Genomic DNA, 22,470 nt, shown 5'->3' on the forward strand with positions numbered 1-22,470 from the left:
GCCAGCGCCCGCCACGCTCGTGCAGACACGGTCCTGCCCTGGTCCATCGTGAGCGGCCTCCCAGACCGCTGAACACGGTCATGGCCGTATCCGCACCAGGGCCCCACCCGGGCCCTCGAGGAGCAGTCTTTCCCGGCAGATCCTGTGGCTCCCACCCAGCCGGCCTGACGGGGGGTGCGGGGTGGAGGGTGCCCGGGCCGTGGGCAGAACCTGCGTGAACAGAGGGGTGTGGTGGGGCGGGCGCAGCAAGACAGGCGTTTGTGCAGACATTTTATTGAACATTTTCAGACGAGTGAAACAGGACTTTGTCTGAACACGAACCTCCCCGTGAGTGTGGCCTCCAGAGGAGTTTTCTTCCCGGGGAAGGACATGTGATGTGGCATGTATGCTGTGGGGGTCTCTCCGGCCCCCCATGTGGCAGCCATGTCTGTGCTGGACCCAACCTGTGGCTGCTCCCCACAGTGGCCCCTGGAGCCCCCACCTGACCCCCGCACCTGGACCCCACCTGACCCCAGGACCTGGTCCCCACCTGACCCCAGTGCCTGGCCCCCACCTGACCCCAGCGCCTGGCCCCCACCTGACCCCAGGGCCTGGCCCCCACCTGACCCCAGCTCCTGGCCCCCACCTGACCCCAGGGCCTGGCCCCCACCTGACCCCAGCGCCTGGCCCCCACCTGACCCCAGCGCCTGGCCCCCACCTGACCCCAGCGCCTGGCTCCCACCTGACCCTAGGATCTGGCCCCACCTGACCCCAGTGCCTGGCCCCCACCTGACCCCAGTGCCTGGCCCCCACCTGACCCCAGCACTTGGCCCCCACATGACCCCAGGGCCTGGCCCCCACCTGACCCCAGTGCCTGGCCCCCACCTGACCCCAGCTCCTGGCCCCCACCTGACCCCAGCGCCTGGCCCCCACCTGACCCCAGCGCCTGGCCCCCACCTGACCCCAGCGCCTGGCCCCCACCTGACCCCAGCACTTGGCCCCCACATGACCCCAGGACCTGGTCCCAACCTGACACCAGGTTCTGTTCCCCACCTGACCCCAGCGCCTGGGCCTCCACCTGACCCCAAGGCCTGGGCCCACCTGACCCCAAGGCCTAGCCCCCACCTGACCCCAAGGCCTAGCCCCCACCTGACCCAGCCCCTGGCCCCAGGGGATCTGGCCCCCACTTGACCCAGCAGCAGGCCAAATCCTCTGATTTTCTGGCCACTTGCCCCCGGGCAGCCTGGGCATTGTTTGCAAGTACAAGTGGCTTCAAAGCTCTTAGAAACAATTCTCCTGTGCAGACGTGATATTGACATATTGACTGAAACAAATGAGTGTGGAAAACCAAAGCAGATTTTCTGTTCCTAATGTTCTTTTTTCTGTCACTGAAACAATGTGTGTAATAGCTGTGCTATTCACAAAGCTCTTGACTGGAGGTTATTCAGCAGTGGGGAGGAGCACCAGGGACTTCCCCACCCTCTGACCTTCCAGGTTGTAACGACTCCCGTTTGCCCTTGGGCAAAGCCCCATCCTCCCAAGTAGCTTTATCTGTAGGAAAGTCAACATTTGCCCGAGAACCTCCATTTTGTCTTGTTTCCCCGATTTGCTGAGAACCGTCTGCTAGAAACTTCCAACCCATAATAACTGCGTATGAGATTAGCTGCGGCTCAATTTCTGATCAGGACAAAGGTCAGCTTTTGTCTACATTTTAATTACTACGCTTTTGAAAAGATACAATTTTTTATCTTTTTTAAATAATCGCATCAATTTATCCCCTGTTCTCAGAAAGCTCTAGAAGAGACATATTTTTAAAATCAAGGCATGCTAGCATTATTAGGAAGTTGTATTTCCAGTGAAGAACTAGATTTCCATGTTAAATAAAATCAACAAAGATGTATTGAACACCATCTCTGTTCCTTTATGATACATTATACACTATATATTGCAGTCGTAGTGAAAAATCAAGAAAATTCAAGAACATTCTTACTGAGAAAAAGTTTAGGATTGATTCAAAGAAACAAGATATGGATACGTGATGAGAAAAACAACCAAATATCCCAACATCCCTTTTTTAATATTTTTTTTTAATTTGAAAGAGAGAGAGAGAGAGAAAGAGAAAGAAGGAGAGGGTGCATGTGGGGGAGGGGCAGAGAGAAAGAGAGAGAAAGAATCCCAAGCAGTCTCCATACTCAGCGCAGAGCCCAACTTGGGGATCCATCCATGACCCTGCGATCCTGACCTGAGTCGAAATCAAGAGTCAGATGCTCAACTGACTGAGCCACCAAGGCACCCTTCAACATCTCTTTTTACACTCGCTGTCAAATTAATTCCTTCGACATTATGTGTTTAAGCAAATCAGATGGAGGGGCTCGAGAAGGCCTTGGGAAGGATGTAGGATTTGAACCAGATTTTTGAGAGAGAGTTTAAGAGGACAGAGAGAAGACATAAAAGCATCCCAGGCAGGTGACAGGACATGTGTACGCGAGCGGACATGAGAGAGGTCAAGGAGCACGTATGGGGCAGGAAGCGCCCTTTGGGGTCATGCCTCACAGCCAGCAGACCAAGTCAGGGGCAGAAAGTAGAGTTGCTGTCGTGCTCGTCTACAAGACCGGAAGGAAGTGTGGACATCTGGAAAGGGCACAGCCCAAACTCAAAACAAGGACTTTCTGGGCTGGATCTGACACTGTCTGGACATGCAGCTAACCCGTGGCAGACAGGAAATCTTAACCTTGAGATCTTCAACTGATCCTGTGTCTTCTGGTGCTCGTCTCCCTCTCCCTGCTCCTGGAGAGTCTGTGGCAGTGAGGACCGCTCTCGTGAAAGACCCTGCACAGGCTCTAAAGCACCAGCCTACGTACGTGCGGTGTTCTCACACGGGAGCTGAGACAGATATCAGTAGTGTTTAAGGAGGGGAAGTCATGTCCACGTCAGTGTTGAGGGGACGGGCAGATTCAGTCTGGACAAGCAGAAAGGGGTCAGAAGTGTAACGGGACGCAAACATCTTTTTCAGCCTGACAACGTAGGCTCACAAGCGTGAAGTGTGTTATTGCAAAAATCAAGGTTGCGGAAATGAAGCTCTGGGGGTGAAATATTAGGATGGGGAAAGTGTGAATGCAATTTGGGAGGGCTCTGATGACATATTCCTCAGCTCGGCAGGTGCACAAAATGAAACACGCAGGAGGGGGGGCCAGGGGGCTCTGCGATTCCACATTACACTCTTCTAGAATTTTTTTAATTCAAAAAAAATTTTTTTTTTTTCTGAGAGAGAGATACAGAGTGAGAGCAGGGAAGGGCAGAGAGAGAGAGGGAGACCCGGAATGTGAAGCAGGCTCCAGGCTCCGAGCTGTCAGCACAGAGCCCGACGTGGGGCCTGAACCCACCAACTGTGAGATGGTGACCTAAGCTGAAGCTGGACGCCTAACCGACTGAGCCACCCAGGCGCCCCCTCCCACATCACGCTCATCTGATTGGGAGGAGAATCTGAGAAAATCCTTGCCATGTGCAGGTTTAAACAATACTTTCCTGGAGCTTTACCTTTCTGGAATTCAAAGGTGAGTAGGCTCATGTATTGACTGGTTCCTTCTTCCAGGCCTTCATACCTCAGCCCTGGTTAGACCCCACCACTCGTGACTCGTACTGTCCGCTCAGCCACCCTCACTGGCTTTGTTCTTCCATTTTCTCGGTTCTAAAATTTTCATTTGGTTCCATGTATCTCTTGTTTCTTCCCTGCGGATTTTACGTTCTTGGCTGAAGCTTCTTGTTTCTTCATTTGGTTCCACCATGTGTGTGATTGTCCCCTGAGCCGTGTTCCCGGTGGCTCCTTTCGCAGATTCCTCGTGACACCCGCACCTCTGTTCTTGACGTTGGCATCGACAGGCTGTGTCTATTCCTTCACATCGAGATCTTCCTGCTCCCTGGGGTGGTGAGTGATTCTTGATTGAAAGTGGGACATTTTCAGTACGGAGGGACAAGATCGTCAGTCTTATTTATCTGTTGAAACCTGCTCTCGCTGGCTTCCTTGACACTCATCCGGCCGTGGAGGGTTCGCGGCCTTGAAGCCGTTAGGCGGGGTGAAGGATGTCTCCCCCATTCCGCCTCTGTCGATGGGGATGATCGTTTGTGCAGTGCGGCTGGCGAGTGTCACTGTCTAAAAGTGTTGTCTTGGCGGGCGCCCCTCTCTTGGCCCTTTATCCCCCGAGTGTGGCCTCTGCTGGGGCTTTCTGGTTGGCACCTCGGGGTTACTGGTCTCTCCCGCTCTCAGCCTGGAAGACACAGGGGACCACCGCATGTTCCCCACAGGTCTACGTGTCCCCAGACAGCCTCACTTCTTCTGAGGCTTCTTAGACTCGTATTTAAATGATACTCAGGGCTCTTGGTTGTACTTAAGGGAGGGGATAGAGGAAAAGTATGTCCATGCCATGTTCCCAGGAGGAAAATCCCCCTCATTTCTTTTTTGATTGCTTCTTCATCCTGTGTTTCTATCCCCCATTTTGTGGCTGGAGGACCAGGAGAGGACATACACACCCCGAGGGGCCTCATCCCACCCACGTAACGACAACTTGCTGTCCCAACCTGGATAGCCAAGCTGAGAGTGAAATCAAGTGCTAAATTAAAATTATACAATTCGAAGTATTTGTTTAAAAAAGAAAAATATTAAGTGTTCATGTGCATTAAAGCACAATCAAAACTGCTTTGTTTCAGTATGACCTGACAATTAAAAAGACTTGGGCAGAACTGTATTCCTTGTTACGTATTCTCTTACTTGTAAAACTTCCTGGCTATGTCTATACCTATACTGTGTCACTCGTATTTTCTAAAAAATATATATACCTTTTGTAATTTCATCTTATAATTTTTTCTTCATAAAATACCTCATTCCTTTTCAAAGTCATATATTATGGCTATAGGTTTGGGCGTGGTCAACATTTTCAACTGAGTATAATTAAAAAAAAAATTGCTGGGGTGCCTGGGTGGTTCAGTCGGTTAAGCGTCCGACTTCGGCTCAGGTCATGATCTCGCGGTCCGTGAGTTCGAGCCCCGCGTCGGGCTCTGTGCTGACAGCTCAGAGCCCGGAGCCTGCTTCAGATTCTGTGTCTCCCTCTCTCTGACCCTCCCCCATTCATGCTCTGTCTCTCTCTGTCTCAAAAATAAATAAACATTAAAAAAAAATGCTCATGCTGTGGGTACTGAGAGATCAAGCCCACTTAGGAGCAAATACACCAAGGCAGGACTTTCTCAATTCTACATTTTTTCGTATTGAAATATGTAAATATTTTAGCTGAAATATTTGGTGACCGAATATTTTGCCCCCATTAAAAGTACCCTTCTTGCCATTTTTATAAGGGAGAATGTTTCAAATTACTTGTCTCTGGTTATGGTTCTCTAACGTGTCATTAGACACAAGCATTGCAAAATCATAAAACTTCTCAATTTTATCTCACTTAGTGCAGAAGAGACATACGTCTAATCTAATCTTTCCAGTTCAAAATGGGGCTCTATTTCCTGTGCTGTCCGTTTCATCAGAGCCTGTGTGGTGACCAATAGCGACCACAGCGATCCTGTGAGCACTGAGTAATGGGTACAGGTGTCAAACCAATTACGTTGTTCACTAAAACCAATATGACATTGTATGTTAATTATACTTGGGTGACAATAAAAAGTATTAAAAAATGGGAGACCTGGGGAAGCCTGGTGGCTCAGTCAAACATCAGGTCACGATCTCAGTTCGAGCCCCACGTCCGGTTCTGCACTGACAGTACAGGGGTTCCTCCTCTGTCTCTGTCTGTGTCTCTGTCTCTCTCTCTCTCTCTCTCTCTGTCTTTTCCCCTCCCATACTCTCTCTCTCTCTCTCTGTCTCTCTGTCTCTCTCCCTCTCTAAAAAATAAATAAAAAAATTAAAATTAAATAAAAATTTTTTTAAATTAAAAAAAAATGGGAGATCCTTTCTAGGCTGGTGTGTTTCTAAGCACAATCGCAGGATCTCGGAATTAATTCTGGTCGGGTACCAGAACTGTTAGGATCCAACTTGTTCAGATTCTCCCCTGCTCTGCTGGGATATACGTCACTGCCTTCCACTTGCCGTGGAGAAACTTTCTAGCGTATCATTTCTTTGATCTCCAGCTAAAAGTTTCCAACCAATTTCAACAAAATGACGTCAATGATGAGGGGGCTCAATTAAAAAATGTCCACACTCCCTGCAGGACACTCGGGTTGGTTTACAAAGAGAAATCTTCAAGAGCTCAAGCGTATCTAAGGTCTGATGGTAAGCAGCAACGAGAGAAGGCACGGGTACCATGCGGAGTGTTTCTTTTTAATGTCAGCACGAGCTTTGTCCCCACAATGTCGGGACACAGTCATTGTGTGTGTGTGCAGTCTGACAACTGCAGGTCTACCAGAACTTTTCTCTTCTGAATGTATCGATTGTGCTTTTGGCGGGATTCGGGTTGGCTTTGGGGAATTTGATGGGTGGGACATTTGATGAAATAGTATACACTTGAGGTTTTTTTCTTGGAAAGAAGTAACTGCTTCCAGGACCCATTGAAGAGACTGACCCCACCTGTCCCCCTGGGTGTGTGAGCCGCCAGCAACCCCCACCCCTCCCCACCGGCCACTGGAGCACCTGTCTACTCCCTGGATATGTGCTCAGCTCAGCACCCAGCCTGGCCCATGTGGACACTCAGCCACGTGCTCCCTGGGTCACAAGTGTCCTCCCTGGGTATCAGATCCTGTGTGGGGGTCGGGGGCACGGATCTACGGCCGGGGGGCAGCCATAAAACAACAAAGCCCCTCAGCCCTCAACTCTCTGCCTCCAGAACTCCATGGTGGTGGCTCTAAGAGAGTCCCAGCTGCGGGGACCCTCCTCCCAACGGCTGGGCTCCAGTCCGGACGGCCCGGGAGTCTCCTAGACGGCGATGTGGTATCACTGAGACCAGTTAGACAGACCCACGTGGCTCCGGACGCGTCTTCTCCACACTCTGGGAACCTTTGAAACACTTGCTGTAGTGCCTTTCTCGGCCACCTGAGAAGGCTGGCCGCCACGGAGCTGTCCTGTGGCCAGACCAGATGGGGAGAGGGAGGGAGGCAGACGGACAGGCAGACAGAGACAGCGGAGGACACAAGAGACAGAGACAGAGATGCAGACGGATGGGGAGGGAGGCAGAGGCAGGGAAGCTCCCTCCAAGAGCTACGAGGCCCGCACGGGCTGGAACTTGGATTTCCACCACCTCTTGATTCGGTTCCTGATTAGTGCCCGGCACGTGGGAGTTCCTCCCGCAATTTCTGTCGAACTGAATTTTATTGAATTAAACTGAATTTAGTTTTTCACAGAATACAGGAGTGTATCCTATTCATCTCTCCTCTGATTATTTTTATTAATTTCTGCTACAATTTTTTGTTTGCACTGTTACTTTGTTAACTGATCTTTAAATGTTTTTAATGTTATTTACTTTTGAGACACAGAGAGAGATAGAGCAGGACAAGGAGAGGGGCAGAGAGAGAGGGAGACAGAATCTGATGCAGGCTCCAGGCTCTGAGCCATCAGCACAGATTCCGACACAGGACTCAAGCCCATGAACTACGAGATCATGACCTGAGCCAAAGTTGGATGCTCAGCTGACTGAGCCACCCAGGTACCCCTCTGTTAATTGATTTTTGAGGGCTGAGATGTGGTCCACTGTCACCCACAGGTGGGGTAAGTGACTTTGATTCTTCTCAGCTGCCATCTGTTTGGTTTTCAAAGCATAACCTCACATTCAGGTTTAAAGGCAGAGGCCTGTGCTCCTGCAGGCAGGGCCATAGTTTTTGGGTGACAGCCCTCCCCTGGCCACCCTGCAAGGCAATGTATGGCTCCTACTTGCTCTGTTCAAGCTGCCACACCTGCTTTGGGGTTTTGACAGGAAATCTCAGGTGAACTGGGACAAACCCCTGACCGGGGAGGTGCCGGGATCTCCTCCGACACAGAAGGGGCAGGCCTGGGAGGCGGGCCATCACATGTATCTGCCCGGATGCTCTACCCAGGATGTTACATGCGCTTTGGTGACTGGAGCGGTCTCTCTGGCTTGGACGATCATGAATACATATCGCCATTTCCAGTAGTATCTGTTATCTTACATTCTCTTCTGTACTTTCACGAGAATTTTGTTGGGAGGCTAGGAAGAAAATGAATCAATAAAAGTGAACCATTAACACAACGCAGAAGTTTCTCTTCTGATTTAGAATGTGCATTTAAATTCCTAGCTCTTGGGGCGCCTGGGTGGCTCAGTTGGTTAAGCCTCCAACTTCAGCTCAGGTCATGATCTCGTGGTCCGTGAGTTCGAGCCCCACGTCGGGATCTGTGCTGATGGCTCGGAGCCTGGAGCCTGTTTCAGATTCTGTGTCTCCCTCTCTCTCTGACCCTTCCCCATTCATGCTCTGTCTCTCTCTGTCTCAAAAATAAATAAACGTTAAAAAAATTAAAAAAAAAATAAATTCCTAGCTCTCAAGCAAGTCTTAAAAGACTCTCCCAATTGGAAAACATTTTTTATTAGTTTTCTTTAGTTTTGAGAGGCAGAGAGAGACAGAGGGCGAGCAGGGGAGGGGCAGAGAGAGAGAGAAGACACAGAATCCGAAGCAGGCTCCGGGCTCTGAGCTGTCAGCACAGAGCCCGACGCGGGGGCTGAACTCACGAACCATGAGATCGTGACCTGAGCCGGAGTCGGACGCTCAACCAACTGAGCCACCCAAGCGTCCCAGAAAGACTTCCCTAATTTTGATTTCAATTCCAATGATCACAGTTCTGTTTACCTGTCCACATTTACCTGTATCTATATGCATTGAAAGATAAGAATCTATATGCATATCTATGTATTTAGAATCTGTAGACATGCCAACGTCTCTAGGTTTTTATGCGTAAAGGGAAACCTTCTTTTTCCCAAAATGAACCAGTGTGCTGTTTCATTACTTGCGTGGAGACGTCGCGCTTACTGAACGGACGCCGGTGGAGTGCTGATGGAGAGCCGGTCATCCTGGCCGGCTCTGCCCCCTGCTGCTGACTCTGGGGAAAGCTTCCCCCCCCCCCCCCCCCCCCCCCCCCCCCCCCCCCCGCCACCAGTATCAGCCAAGGGGCCGGCTTTCGCTCCCCCAGAGAGGAGGCCTTTCTTCGTGAGACAGCGGTAGACCGAGTGGGGATTTGAGTTCTGTTTCTTAGCTTTTTCTGAAGGAGTATTGAAAATGACTTTGGCTTGTTTTTGACCCGTTTTTCTTCTTAATCAGAAGGTTGCACAGGAACTGCTTGCAAGAAGCAGTGTGAAGCCGTGGCCGGGACTGGGGGGGGTTTGACAGCACACCCCCTCGCCTGGTTTGGTCCCTAGGACTTTACGGAAGACACACATCTCTCTTGGTTTTCCTTTCTTAAATTTTTTTTTTCAACGTTTATTTATTTTCGGGACAGAGAGAGACAGAGCATGAACGGGGGAGGGGCAGAGAGAGAGGGAGACACAGAATCGGAAACAGGCTCCAGGCTCCGAGCCATCAGCCCAGAGCCCGACGCGGGGCTCGAACTCACGGACCGCGAGATCGTGACCTGGCTGAAGTCGGACGCTTAACCGACTGCGCCACCCAGGCGCCCCTCTTGGTTTTCCTTTCTTATCGGTAAAATAGGAACGTGTGCCTTGTAGTATTTGTGTGAGGGTTCAGTGAGGTCAGGCGCGTCAACAGCCTGGACGGACTCCATCCCTGGTGGCTGGGAGCTTCTTTCCATCATCAGTGTATCCAGTGGTTGGCTTCTGTCTGCCGTCACCTGGTCAGGACAGGGAGCCACTTCCCGGGGGTGCAGCCGGGGAGACCAGCAGTCCCTCCCGGGGCCCCTTGACCCGCTCGCACAGCAGCTGCACAAGGTGGGTATGGGCACACCTCTTGCCGCCTAAGCGGCCAGGGGCTGGTGGGGGGGGGACACCTCGGGGCTGGTTGTGTGGGAAAGATGAGAACCCGAAGGTCTTCTTCCAGAAAGCCCTCAGTGTGCTCCGGAAGAGGCAGAATAAGGTCAAGACGGGTCAAAAAGTAACAATAACAATAAGTTAACGCAGGTTTCAGGTCCTGCTTGTAGAGGGTGTAAAACGGTGCTGGGAGTTAGTTCTGGAATCTCTCCAGCAGCTGGGCGGTGCCATGAGCCACACCACATGCCCAAGGGGAACCAGGTGCATAGACAGCTAATGAGCTATGAGGTGCATCACACCTGCTCAAGCAACAGCATATTCTTATTATTCAACCAATCAATACGCCTACTTACTTACCCCCATCCTTCCTAAGAGTAACTTCTGGATTCTGGTTGGGTATTAGAGTAAGTGCTGTAACCTAGGAATAGTTTTCCAGGAATAAATAGCTCACGACTTTTCCCTCTGAAATGATAATAACATGAACATGTACGGAAGATGTGAAGACCAAAACACCACAGCACGAGGTTCTTATTAAGAGAAGCAAGGGCCAGAGTCCACGGAGGGCCTGGGGACAGAGACGCGGGAGGATCCTGATCTTGCTGTGACCGGGTGACCTTTGACCAGCCCAGGCACCCCTTTGCAACTTCTCACCAGTAAACTGGAGATAATAACATTTACCTCCCTTCAACGGATCATAGGACGGACCTTAAGCAGCCATTAAAAGACTATTTTATTGCATGGAAAACTCTCTTGGCGTGTTTTAGGTGAAACGAAAGTGCAGAATCAAGTATAGATTGTAAGATTCCAGCAAAGCAAGATCAAATAATGATGGAAGATACAGCAAAAGTGAATCCTGTCAAGGAATTATGCATCCACATATTTCAAAATTTTGTAAGGTGTATTTTCAATGTTTCCTAATATGAAATGGATGTTCTGACCCTCTGGTGACTAACAGCTCAGTGACAGGAATCCTATTTGAGGAGCACTGTCTATGCCTTCACTGTGGGATGGTTCCTTCTAGTAAAGCTGGGCTTCCTGTCTGTTACGGTCCAGGTGTGTCCTCCTCCCTGGTGCAGAGATTCCCAAAGCTGGGGTTTGTGTGTAAAATATAACCCTGAGAAGAGCCGGTAAAGGATGTGGTGATCGCAGCCGCCCGGACCGTCATGGGGCTGAGAGGGCTAGCCAGCCACAGGTCACCTTCGTTCAGCCGAGAGAGATAGGGTCCGGGGTGGGGGAGTGAGACTCCCATTGCTCTCGAGGCCCGCTGTGCTATGGGACCCCCCCAGTTTTGTAACTTTGAGGGTCTAGTCCCACTTTCTTCGACACTGTATAATCCACCTTTTATAGAGGCTCTGAGGAACTGGAATTCATCAAGGTACAAATTCAAAACTGTCCGCACAGACTCATCCTTTCTGCTGGGGCCAGGTTGGCTGCCACCGACATGCCATTAAACAGATGCATTTGCTGGGACAATCCGTGTCCCCAATCACTTTCCATCAGCCTCTGAGAGATCAAAATGAGACTTCAGCAGGAATACACGGCAGAGCGTGTCACACAGACCCTGTCCTGACCTCCGTTCCCAGGACTGTGATGAGAAGGTCACGTGAGTGGACGTAGATGGCTGCATGGGTTGAGCTCACACAAGTGGACCAACACCCCACCTTCGGGGCCAGAGTTAGGGGTTTCGCGGTCACTGTGCCATATTTGAGTTCCTCCTTCATGTACAGAAGCTGATGAGGAGGAAGGAAAGATGGCCAGGCTCCGTTCTGGAGGATTCCCACATTTGGGAAGCACTTCTCACCAGCTCCATTGGCTCCACTCTGACCGGTGTGAGGTGGTGTCTCAGTGTGGTTTTGATTTGTATTTCCCTGATGAGGAGTGACACTGAGCATCGTTTCATGTGTCAGTTGGCCATCTGGATGTCTTCTTTAGAGAAGTGCCTATTCATGTTTTCTGCCCATTTCTTCACTGGATTATTTGTTTCTTGGGTGTGGACTTTGGTAAGTTCTTTATAGATTTTGGATACTAGCCCTTTATCTGCTATGTCATTTGCAAATATCTTTTCCCACTCCGTAGGTTGCCTTTTAGTTTTGTTCATTGTTTCCTTTGCTGTGCAGAAGCTTTTTATCTTGGTGAGGTCTCAGTAGTTCATTTTTGCTTATAATTCCCTTGCCTTTAGAGATGAGGACGTGCTATTTTGTAAGGAGGAAAGAATGTCCTAGGAAAGCATGGATAGGCCAAGAGGAGAGAGCAATGCAAAAAGCTCCCGTGGCCCCGCAGCTGCAGCAGAAGTGATGGCCTGGAGGTGTGGCCGTCAGATGCCGGGATGCCTGGCCCTTCCTTCACCTCCTGTGGCTGAGGAAGGCTCAGGAAAGATCGTGCATCACCTGAAGGGTGGTGTCCCCAGGAAACATCCCAAGACGGCCTCGGGCCCTGCGGACACATGTTTTCAGCTCTGTGCCTGGTCAGCGGGAGCAATGGCTAGACACTGACGAGGAAAACGCATGGGCCGATGAACCTCATGACATACATCCCCACCTGTGCTGGCACTGGTGCAGGGAGGGCATGAGCCCCGAGGCCGGGGGGGACCCCTGCTACGTGGTCTGTCCCAGGAAGGAGCATGACATCGAGTGAGGTGGCACTGGAGGCACTGGGGGTACGTCCTGCCAGGGAACAGAGACTGGGTCAGCTCACCCAGTAGGGACGTGCTCCCTGGAGGTGACCAACATCATCGACTGTTTCCTCTGCCCCAGTTTTCTTTGGTGGCCCTTGCTGTTAGGACACCTTCCTTCCGATGATCTTTCTACGTATGAAACACGTAACTGCCATTAGAGCGGATTCAGAGGAATTGTCAAGGTGTGCTGCTCAAAGGGGACTTAACTCAGCCACTGGCTCTCAGCAGCCTTGTGTGCTGAACGTTTCTACAGAGCCACAGCCAGGATGCTGACTGTTCTCGAACACCTATCTTAATGTGGGCTCCCCGGGAAACACACGCTGGGATGAAGAAGCAGGAAAAACGGAATTGTAACACAGCAGGGGCTCAGCTGTTGGCCCCTCAGAGACGTTTCCATCTGAGGCAAAGGGTGGGCATTTACAGTCGCAGGAACCGGCCGTCATTATGGTCTCGCCTGCAAAGTCAAGTATGTTTGCCACCTGGCCCATTACAGGCAAAATGTATGGCTTCCCACCTTGGAGAAGCAAATTCAACCAACTCGAAAAATAGTGTGGACCTGAAGTCCTCCCACTGATGTCCATGGGATGCTGGAGGTCAGGTTAACAGTCTAGCTCCTAAAGTAGGAAAGCAAGTACTTGGTAGGTTTCCTGGGACCTGCGGGGTCAGTCACGTAAAATAATGTCCCTGTTGTCCCACGACAGGCAAGCTGGTGGGATGGAAAACATCAAATGCCCAGGTTCACTGTCACTGCTACTCTCCCCATGAGATCTGCCCTGTGTTTATATCTTATTATTAGTCAGTTACATGTATTGAAAGTTTTCTGTAATGCTGCTATAAATTCTATGACACATCCACAAATACTGATGAGCTTTGAAATAAATACCCTCACCCAACAGAACTTACATAAATTCCTAATATCATTGTTCTTGAAACCTTTGGAAACTCAAATGCGTAATCCTGAATTACAAGAATTACAAATGTCTATAATTAAACTGGCATAGACATACACAATGCACGATTCTGGACTACATCTCTTGGCTGGCTTTCTCTCCGTCTCTAGAAAGGATATTTGATTCTTAGACACTGCATCGGCCATTTATTACGGCAAATGTTGCAAAACATACTCCTCCAGATGCTCAGTGGGCTCATCGGCAATCACTCCATGGGTCTCTGGGTCTCTGGATGACAGATGTGGGCCGAATTCTTGATGTCTGCTCAAGCTCAGGCCCTCGAGGGCGGAGGCGGGTCTCCCTGGTCCCAGCAGGCTTATGGAGCATGTTCTTCTCCAGAGGGGAGCCAAGCACAAGGAACAGACCCAACCACAGAAGCGCTTTTCCAGCCTCCTGTCTGGCCTCCCCACCAGAGCTGTCCTGGACACAGCCAAGCACTGGCCGAGCCCAGTTACGAAACGAGGAAAATTCCTCTTCATCAGTGGGAAGGGGAAGTCACATGCCAGAGAGGACGGGCACTGGGAGAGGGGAAAGTTGGAGCTGCTAATTCTTCAAGCACAGCCATCAACTACCCATCCTGCGCACACAATGATCTGAGGCTCATACCCATCCCACGGAAGGGCTGGCCTCCTGGAGGTCAGTCCAGACCACAGAACCCGCATCGGCTCTTGGCTGCCTTGGCCCACAGGCCATTTGACATTTACTGCAAAGTCACTCACACCTTCTCTCCTTTTTTTCTCTTGAATCTTCCATACATGTGTCTGAAACGCTTATAAGCCATAGTCATTCCTGGATTAAATTTGAGATACATATTATGATCAAAACAGATTTTTTGCTTTCCTCTGAGAAGCGCGAGAAAATCCCTTTGGGTGGGGCTATACAGGTTTTCTTGCCAAATTATGATTTAATTATAATAGTAATAATGTCTCTGCCAAGAATACTCTAGGGGTGCCTGGGTGGCTTAGTTGGTTAAGCGACCAGCTCCTAATTTGGGCTCAGGTCATTATCTCACGGTTTTGTGAGTTCAAGCCCCCCGTCGGTCTCTGAACGGACTGCATGCATGGAGCCTGCTTGGGATTCAGTCGCCCTCTCTCACTGCTCCTCCCCTGCTCATGCTCTCTCTCTCTCGTGCTCAAAATAAATAAATAAACTTAAAAAAAAGTTAAGAAAAAAAAACCATGTTTCAAAATTGGACCTGAAGGTCTCAGCTTAATTTTAAAATCTAGTTCATTGTTGTCTTCGTTTTTCCAATTTCTTTTTGGAAAAGCATGATAATTCATGGTGTAAGTTATAGGATAATGAATTTGATTACTTAATGACATATTTAATTAAGATCTATTTACATGCTTATGTTTTACATGAGTCTTTTTATTCATTGAAATTATGAGCAGCTAGTGAAATAAACATTCAAATATATGGTTAAATTATTTCAAGCCACCTTTTAAAAAAATGTTTATTTATCTATTTGAGAGAGAGAGTGAGCGGGGGAGGGACAGAGAGAGAGAGAGGGAGAGAGGCAGAGAGCATCTCAAGCAGGCTCTACATTGTCAGCACAGAGCCCGACACGGGCCTTGATCCCAAGAACGTTGAGATCATGACCTGAGCCAAAATCAAGAGACAGATGCTTAACTGACTGAGCCCCCCAGGTGACCCTATTTCAAGCCTCCTTAAACTTTATCCAAAGATAGAACAGTTGTGCAGGTAACGTCACGCAGGTATCCGGGGTCCCTGACGCTCCGTCCAGCTGAACTCAGTCTCTGAGCATCGCTCCCAGGCAGGTGAGGCAGCTGGGATGAATTCTCGGCCAGTGAGGAGACTGGTGCCCAGAAATGCCCAGTCCTGTTTGCCCGTGTTCAGTGATACGTGAGGACTGGGGCTGAGTCTCTGGCTTTCACGGTCACCTGAGCTAGGGGAGGGGAAGCCCCCTCCACCTGTTCTGCCTTATCTACCACATTTCAGGGAAGAAGGTCTGTGATAGTGTCTGCAGCCTTATTTCCTCTTGTTCTATTATATCCGCGACTTCCTCATCCCTGGTCCGCCTGCCTGCCCCCTCCGTGGCTGCCCCTCCCGCGTCTGTGCTTTTGATTTCTCTGGTCTGGGTGGATAGGGCTTCTGTCCTTTGAAGATGAAAAGCTTCAAAGTCGGGGTTCTTTAAAGGTAGGAGAGGGAGGCAGTGCACTGACCAGAGCGTCTGATTTTTTTTTTAAGTTTTGTTGTGCAAGGTTTGAATAGCACAGTAGAGAGAAGGGTATGACAGAACCCGTACACCTATCACTGGTCTTACTGATTGTCAATATTTTTCCAACGGTATTTCGTCTGTGGCCCCCATTTTTTTTTTGAAACAAGACAGATGTTTATTTTTCTGCACCAAAAAGAAAAATCAGATGACTTCCAAGTCTAGGATCAGGTTTAGTGATGTATCTGTGGGTGTTGCAGAAATGAATGCACTTCGGTATCTGTTTTCTTATTATTTACAGAAAAGACCTTCACCCCAGCGGCAGCGACCTCTGCAGCCTGAGGTCACTTCTCCCAGCGTCCTGAGACCTGGAGCGGCCACGCCGGTAAATGACTCTCGCTGGGCTGTAAGCAAAGCGTGGGTGGTCTTTGTCCAGCCCCTCAAAGAATCAGGCAAGTTTTCCGTCTTCCTCTTTCCTACTTGTCCTGGGCCGACGAGCGGACACCATGCTGGCTCCCCTTCTGACTATGGGGCTCTAAAGGTAGAGACAGACCCCGTGGCTAAGAGCAATTGTCCACAAAGTCTACTGGCTGAACTACACAGACGAAATTACTTTGTCTCTCTGATGCTAGTTTTCTTCACTGGTAAGATGGTGATACCAAGTGGTTGACATCTTTTAGAACTCAAAGTAGGAAGTGCAGGAAATATCTGGAAGTACCTGGCTTATAATAGGTAGCGAGTGATTACTTCCCCCCTCAAATTACTGCTGCATATTACATAATATACAAAAGCTACGTCAAATATGGCATTAGGAGTAGAAAAGTCAAAATCAAATACGCTGAAAAAATATCCCGTATGCGCTGAAGGGCTAACGTTCCTAATTGCCTCACAAGTGAATTATAGCAGCCATTCTGGGTGAGTAGGTACAACGCACTTTCTAATTACAAACAGTGCAGCATGCGCAGTAAATAAGCATCGAAGGAAGGGATTTAGCACGTCACTTCTTCCGAAAGTAAACAAAAAGTCATCTCAATCCATGTTTATTTGGTTGTTTTCATGACGAATGCATATGGCCACACAGTGTCCCGTTCTAAAGAAAATTGTAATGGCTTCTCGTTTAAGTAAGAGTGATGTGCCTCGTGATGATCAATCTGTCTTATCAGACACAATAATTGGGCGTTCACGGACACATTCTTTAAGCTTTATCTCCCTGTCTGTACTCCCCATCCGCACAAAGTTTCAGAAGAAACACCTGAACAGATAGGCAAGATCCCATTAATACCCAAAGCAAAGGAGAAAGAGCACCTTATTTCAGCCTTCTCTAAGCTCTGAGACAATACTATTACCCGGAGGACAAAGTGATGAATCCGATCAGCGCTTCAATTCCCACCTTCCGTAGCTGCATTATAAATGAGGTCCGCTCATCAGTGCTTCCAGGAGTGACACAACACATCGTGCCCATGACACCCTTCTGTCCACATTTTACTTCCTTAGGTGAGTTTTTAAAGTTGCTTTAAGGGCTTTTTAAATAGCTTTCCCCTAAATTTCTTATTTTTAGAGATAATTCAGGAGTAAATGAGCAAATTAGCCTCTAAAAACATCCCTCAACTTCTAAAGACTTACTCTATGTGTCGGATCAGCACTTCCTGTGTCAGCTACCACACATTCAATCTTAAATATCGTAATATTTCCCCAATAAAGTATTAATCGACATGTGTTCTTTCCTTTTGTAGTTTTCTAGTAATTTTCATCGCACTGAACAAAAAGAGCGGGGCTGAGCTCGGTCCAACTGAATGGATATCGGAGTGAGAAACTCTTGCATTCACCGAAATGGAATAACTGTGACGGAACAGACCTGTGTCTGTCGAGAAACTTCTTGCTGGGTGAGCTGGGTTCTGTGCATGGCACCCCTCACAGAATGCTGAGAGTCCACGGTTCAGGACCGGAGACAGGCTGAAACAGGTCCACAGGACCTGTGGCTCCGGAGAACCGCTGTGGTTCAGCTCTCGGGCGGGGGACCACTTCAGACTGAGCGATGCGGGAAACTGGTCCCCTGAAACTTTCTCCCAGCGGGGAAGGGGCTCCACCCTGGGCAGCTCCCTCCAGCCCTCCTGTCCCACCTGAGGGAGGACACCGCAGTCAGCAAGGTGCATGGCTTTCAGGAAAAGGGTTGGGAGGTGGGGGACGACCGGCCGGTGGCCACCGAGGGGTTGAGGCGTGACGAAGAGATTGTGGGGAGCGCCCCCAGCTCCGTCCCCAGTCACACCTGCCGGGCCGCGACAGGTGCAGCAGAAGGGCCGGCCTCGGGAAGCCCGGGGCGGGACAGGGGGCAGGGGAGGTGCTCCCAGGGTCTGAGGTCCCTGGCACCGGCCGCCTGGCTCCAGACGGGCTGACACAAAAGGCACACTGAAGCCGGGGTCCCCGGTTCCCGTCCCCAGGGCGGCTCCCACAAGCATTACAGGGTGAGCCAAAGGCAAGGACAAGCCAGCTGCCAGGACTAAGGCGGCATCAGGGCTGGACTCAGGGAAGCAGAGACCTTGGAGTCAGAGGACGGGGGTTGAAGACGGACCTCGGGCTCTGAGCACAAGCAGCAACAGAGCTGGCTTCCCACAGACTCACTGCGGCTCAGGGAAGCACCCGTGACCTTGAAGGCAGAGAGAGAGCAGCCTCCCAGGGGAAAGGCAGAGACAGAGAGTGAAGAAACACCCGAACTCACACACAGCAAGAGGCCAGGGAAAGAGGCTGGTGGCAGGTGTCCCGGGGAATAGCACCTACTCTTCTCCAGTCCAGCCAGGAGGCCCCTGGGAGCCTCTGTTTCCCCATCTGCCAGCAGGTGGGGCGGCAGGACACTTCCCTGTGCTGGATGCCAAACCCTGACCACGCGCTTCTTCCCAGGATAGGATTGGTCTCTTGCAACATTGAAGTCATTTTCGGAAACAATTTTAAAAATCCTTTAAAAAAAATTGACATGTCGATTCTAGTAAAGTTCAATTTGTAACAATAAATGATCCAGAATGGCTGAGAAAATTCCAAAAATAAAAGAAACGATGGGAGATAATGATTCTCGATAATACTAAACTTCGCTACAAAGTTACAGCAGCCAAAGCAAAAACAGATCAATGGATCAGAGCGGATGATTTAACTCAAACCAAAGTATATAAGAATGTAATGTATGATGAAGGTAGCATATCACCCCTGTGGCAAACAGATGGGATTGGGCCAAGGGAATAACCATGAAAGCAAAAATAAAGAAATAAACATTAAAAGCAAGACATTGCTCTCCATTTCTTTGCTTTTCTTTTTAAAAAATGTTTATTTATTTTGAGAGAGAGAGAGCGAGTGTGAGTGGGGGAGGGGTAGAGAGAGAGGGAGACACAGAACCTGAAGCAGGCTCCGCATTGCCAGCACAGAGCCCGACACGGGGCTTGAACTCAGGAACCGTGGGTGGGATCATGACTTGAGCCAAAACCAAGAATCAGATGCTGAACCAACCGAGCCAGCCAGGGGCCCCGATTCTCCATTTTGTTTCAAATAATAATTTGAAATACCCTTTGAACCAAAGATGTCAGTGTAAAACTTAAAGTTACAAAATTACCTGGGAGCCAAACAGGAGGATATTTAATAATTTGTAGGAGACTAAAAGGAAATGTAAAAGGATTGTCAAGGATATTTTGTCAATAATTGTCAAGGATAATTGCAAAGGCAAACTTAGAGATGAAGAGGCCGTCACATGTAACTACATTAATGCTAAAATGTTCCGAGCACCCCAACTTCTCAAAGCAAAAATTCGAAAGGCAGCAGACTTGTAAATGCTGCTGGAGACACTCGAACACACTTGAGCAGACGCGGGGCAAGGGGGTAGTACCAGCCGCAGGGCAACAACACGGCCCTGAGGTTTTGCACCAGGATAATCCTGCTCTCAGAAGGCGGGCCTGTGTCTCGCTTCCTAAGCTCATAGTGCTTCCTGTGTAGTTTCCTAAAGCAACCATCTTATAATCAAAGGACACTCTTTAGTACAATTTCTAGTCCTGGGATTTCAAGGCCGCCATAAGAAATTTAACAGGCATTTCACTACCTGATCAATTATTAGAACATTACAATAATATTTAATAATACTTTAAATGAGATTAAAACATAAGGAATATCCTTTCAGTTGATAGTAAGTGTGTATATTTTCCCTAACGAAGGCAAAACTAAATAAAAGGTCATTTAGTATATAACACTGACTTTGGGGAAAGACTTGAATACACTTCATGAGATAAAATTTAGGGCGTATTATGCATCAAAGCAGAGAAACCATTTCTTACTGATTCCAGGATCTGTGTAAGAGTTACTTCAGAGAGATTTCGACATCAAAGTTGATTCTTGAAAGAATAATGTTGTACACGGTTTATTAAGGTGGTAATATATTCTAATATATTCTAAAATGTCTTTTAAAGATGGAGCCAGAAGTTAGAAGTCAGACCGTGAAGGCTCCAAAGATGAAAGAATAAGACTGTTGATTAAACCAAATCATAAATCGTGCATTGATCGCAGACTCGGGCTTCCCACGAGGCCAGCGTGGGGTCTGAGGCTGGGGTGCAGTGATGGGACAGATGCTCAGAGCGACTGACGGGGACTAGGTCGTGCTCGGGAAATATCCATGTGGATAAACCGAAGGAGGTGGGCAGAGAGTGACGATGGACATTTCCAAGGAGGACGAGCACGGAGTAGACACCATGCCGTCATCCGGAGTTGTTTGTGATGAGTTCAGGGACCCTGTTGGCAGAGCTGAGAAATGTCGGTGCTTTAGTAATTGGAAGTAGAAGGCAATGAGGCGAAAGGAAATCTAGACAACGTGCAATATCTCAAGGGGAAATGCTACACGTTTGTGAGCCTAGATGACGATTTTAAATAATTTTAACGGCTTATTTTTTTGTAAAAGCCGTGCAATTAAGTCCCTTTTTCCATTGTAAAATTCCAAGTAATATTAAATAGAAATCAGCTTTTCGAATAAATATGCGTAGAGCCAGGGGTTATATTTTGTTCAGCACAAACTCATCACTGTCTTTCATCCGGAGTTGCTACATTCTTGTACGTTCGAAATGAAGGCGTGGCCCCCTGGGAATCTTGTGTCCCCGCTCCCTGTGCCAGAATTCTGGCGCTGAACACCCAGGGAGCAGGGAAGACGCCACGCTGGGCCGTGTGGACCTATATCCCAGCCGTGGGGAAATGCAGCTCATATTCGTGCAGAAACACATGAACAGACAAGACAAGTGGACATTAGGATAATGGGATTGAAGCATTTTGAAATAAAATTTTTCTTATGAAAAAACCCTAGTTTTACAGATGTGAATAACGAGTATGTGGCAGTCCGCTCCAATGAAGCCTGTTTAACACTTTTTCTTCTCGTTTTCGCCTTGGCTTCTTCGCCTCAGACGCCCTGACATTGACGCTGGGCCTTCCCATGGCCCTGGGTGTGTCGGGTCTTCTGAGCTCAGTGCTGTCAGGGGGAGGGCGGCCAGTGTCACTGGCTCAAGAGGATGTTCTGAGTCTTGTAGGGAACATTTAGGGCTTCACCTCAGCCCAACGTGGGTTGGGGCTGGAAGAATTTCTTCCACTATTTCCACCCAAAGTCCTCAAGTATTTCAGTCATGGGCTTGTAGATTCGATCTGCTCTTGGATACTCTTCCATGACCAACGATTAAGTTGTAATGGTGAACTCGGGAAATGCTCCTTGTGGATACTCTCTCTGTGGGTGGACATGCTTGTTGCCTATGAAGGAAAATGGAAAATTGCCTCTCCTCTGCTGGGGGACCAGGCCCGGGTCCCTCACGACCGCCAGAAGGCGAAGATCCGCTGAGGTCTGGTGTCCTCACTGTGTGAATCAGGCCTAATGCACCTCTAGACCCCGCCTCCCAGAGTGAAGGCGGGGGGGGGGGGGGGGCGTTTGCTTACAAATGTGAGGTTTTAGAAGAGCTTGGAACTAACCGGCTTCCTGCAGACACACTGCAGTGTTACAAGAAATGTGGAGGAGAACTGACTGTACAGAATGTTCCTCAGCCTCCCAGCATAAACAAGATAACAAGAGTAGCTTTGCTGATAAAGATGATCATTTTGCTCCATTACAACGGGGAGTTACCTTGAGGGTACTACCAAATCCTTGGGCAAACACAGAGATTGCTTTGTGTTTTACACTTGGGGGGGTATTATTATGCTTGGGGGTTTCACTTACCAGGAAAGAAGCTTCATGACAGCCTCTGGATCCAGTGCTGCTGTATTTCGGGACTATGTTGAAGGAATAATTTATTTGATATTCTAAGATCTCGCTCAAACATCACCCTTTCTTAGATCTGTCCATTTAGAAGCAGTTTTTTTTTTTTTTGACTTACGCTGATTTACCCAACAACGATTTACGTGTTGCTTCTAGAACTTTAAAAATTTCATAAAAGCATATGATCATTGTAAATTTTTATTTGTAGCTAACATTCCTCTAGGAACCCCCACTGTCCTAATGTTAATGTCTTCCTAGAGGAAAAGCAACCCCAGGTTGCCAATCCCTGGGCCTCAGGTATCTCAGGAGTCCTCGTTAGCACATGAACGTCCTTCTGGAGGCCTCCCTTGTGCCTTTCCCTCCCCCAACCCCACACTATATCACCAGTCACTCCTCACAACCCCAGTGCAACGCTTTCTGCCCACGGGTCCCGTCCTGTGCTTTAATACGATACGCTTGCACCAAAGACATCTTCGAGAATTCTCTCTTGGCCGTCAGCTCCAAACCCCACCACTACCTCCAAA

The 22,470-nt window shown here is 49.1% G+C and overlaps 1 protein-coding gene across 1 annotated transcript; it reads left to right on the forward strand.

The window, feature by feature from the left end:
• The first annotated feature begins 423 nt into the window (after positions 1-423).
• On the forward strand, positions 424-1,170 carry LOC125148697 (protein TRACHEARY ELEMENT DIFFERENTIATION-RELATED 7A-like). Its single transcript, XM_047826689.1, has one exon. It carries the CDS (start codon positions 424-426, stop codon positions 1,168-1,170), a length of 747 nt encoding a protein of 248 aa, XP_047682645.1.
• The last annotated feature ends 21,300 nt before the right edge of the window (positions 1,171-22,470 follow it).

This window comes from Prionailurus viverrinus, chromosome D3, assembly GCF_022837055.1.
Source record: "Prionailurus viverrinus isolate Anna chromosome D3, UM_Priviv_1.0, whole genome shotgun sequence".
NCBI lineage: Eukaryota > Metazoa > Chordata > Mammalia > Carnivora > Felidae > Prionailurus > Prionailurus viverrinus.

Bases quoted from the DNA above. Each gene is read 5' to 3' on its own strand.
- LOC125148697 (XM_047826689.1), top strand. From the start codon at position 424: ATGTCTGTGCTGGACCCAACCTGTGGCTGCTCCCCACAGTGGCCCCTG.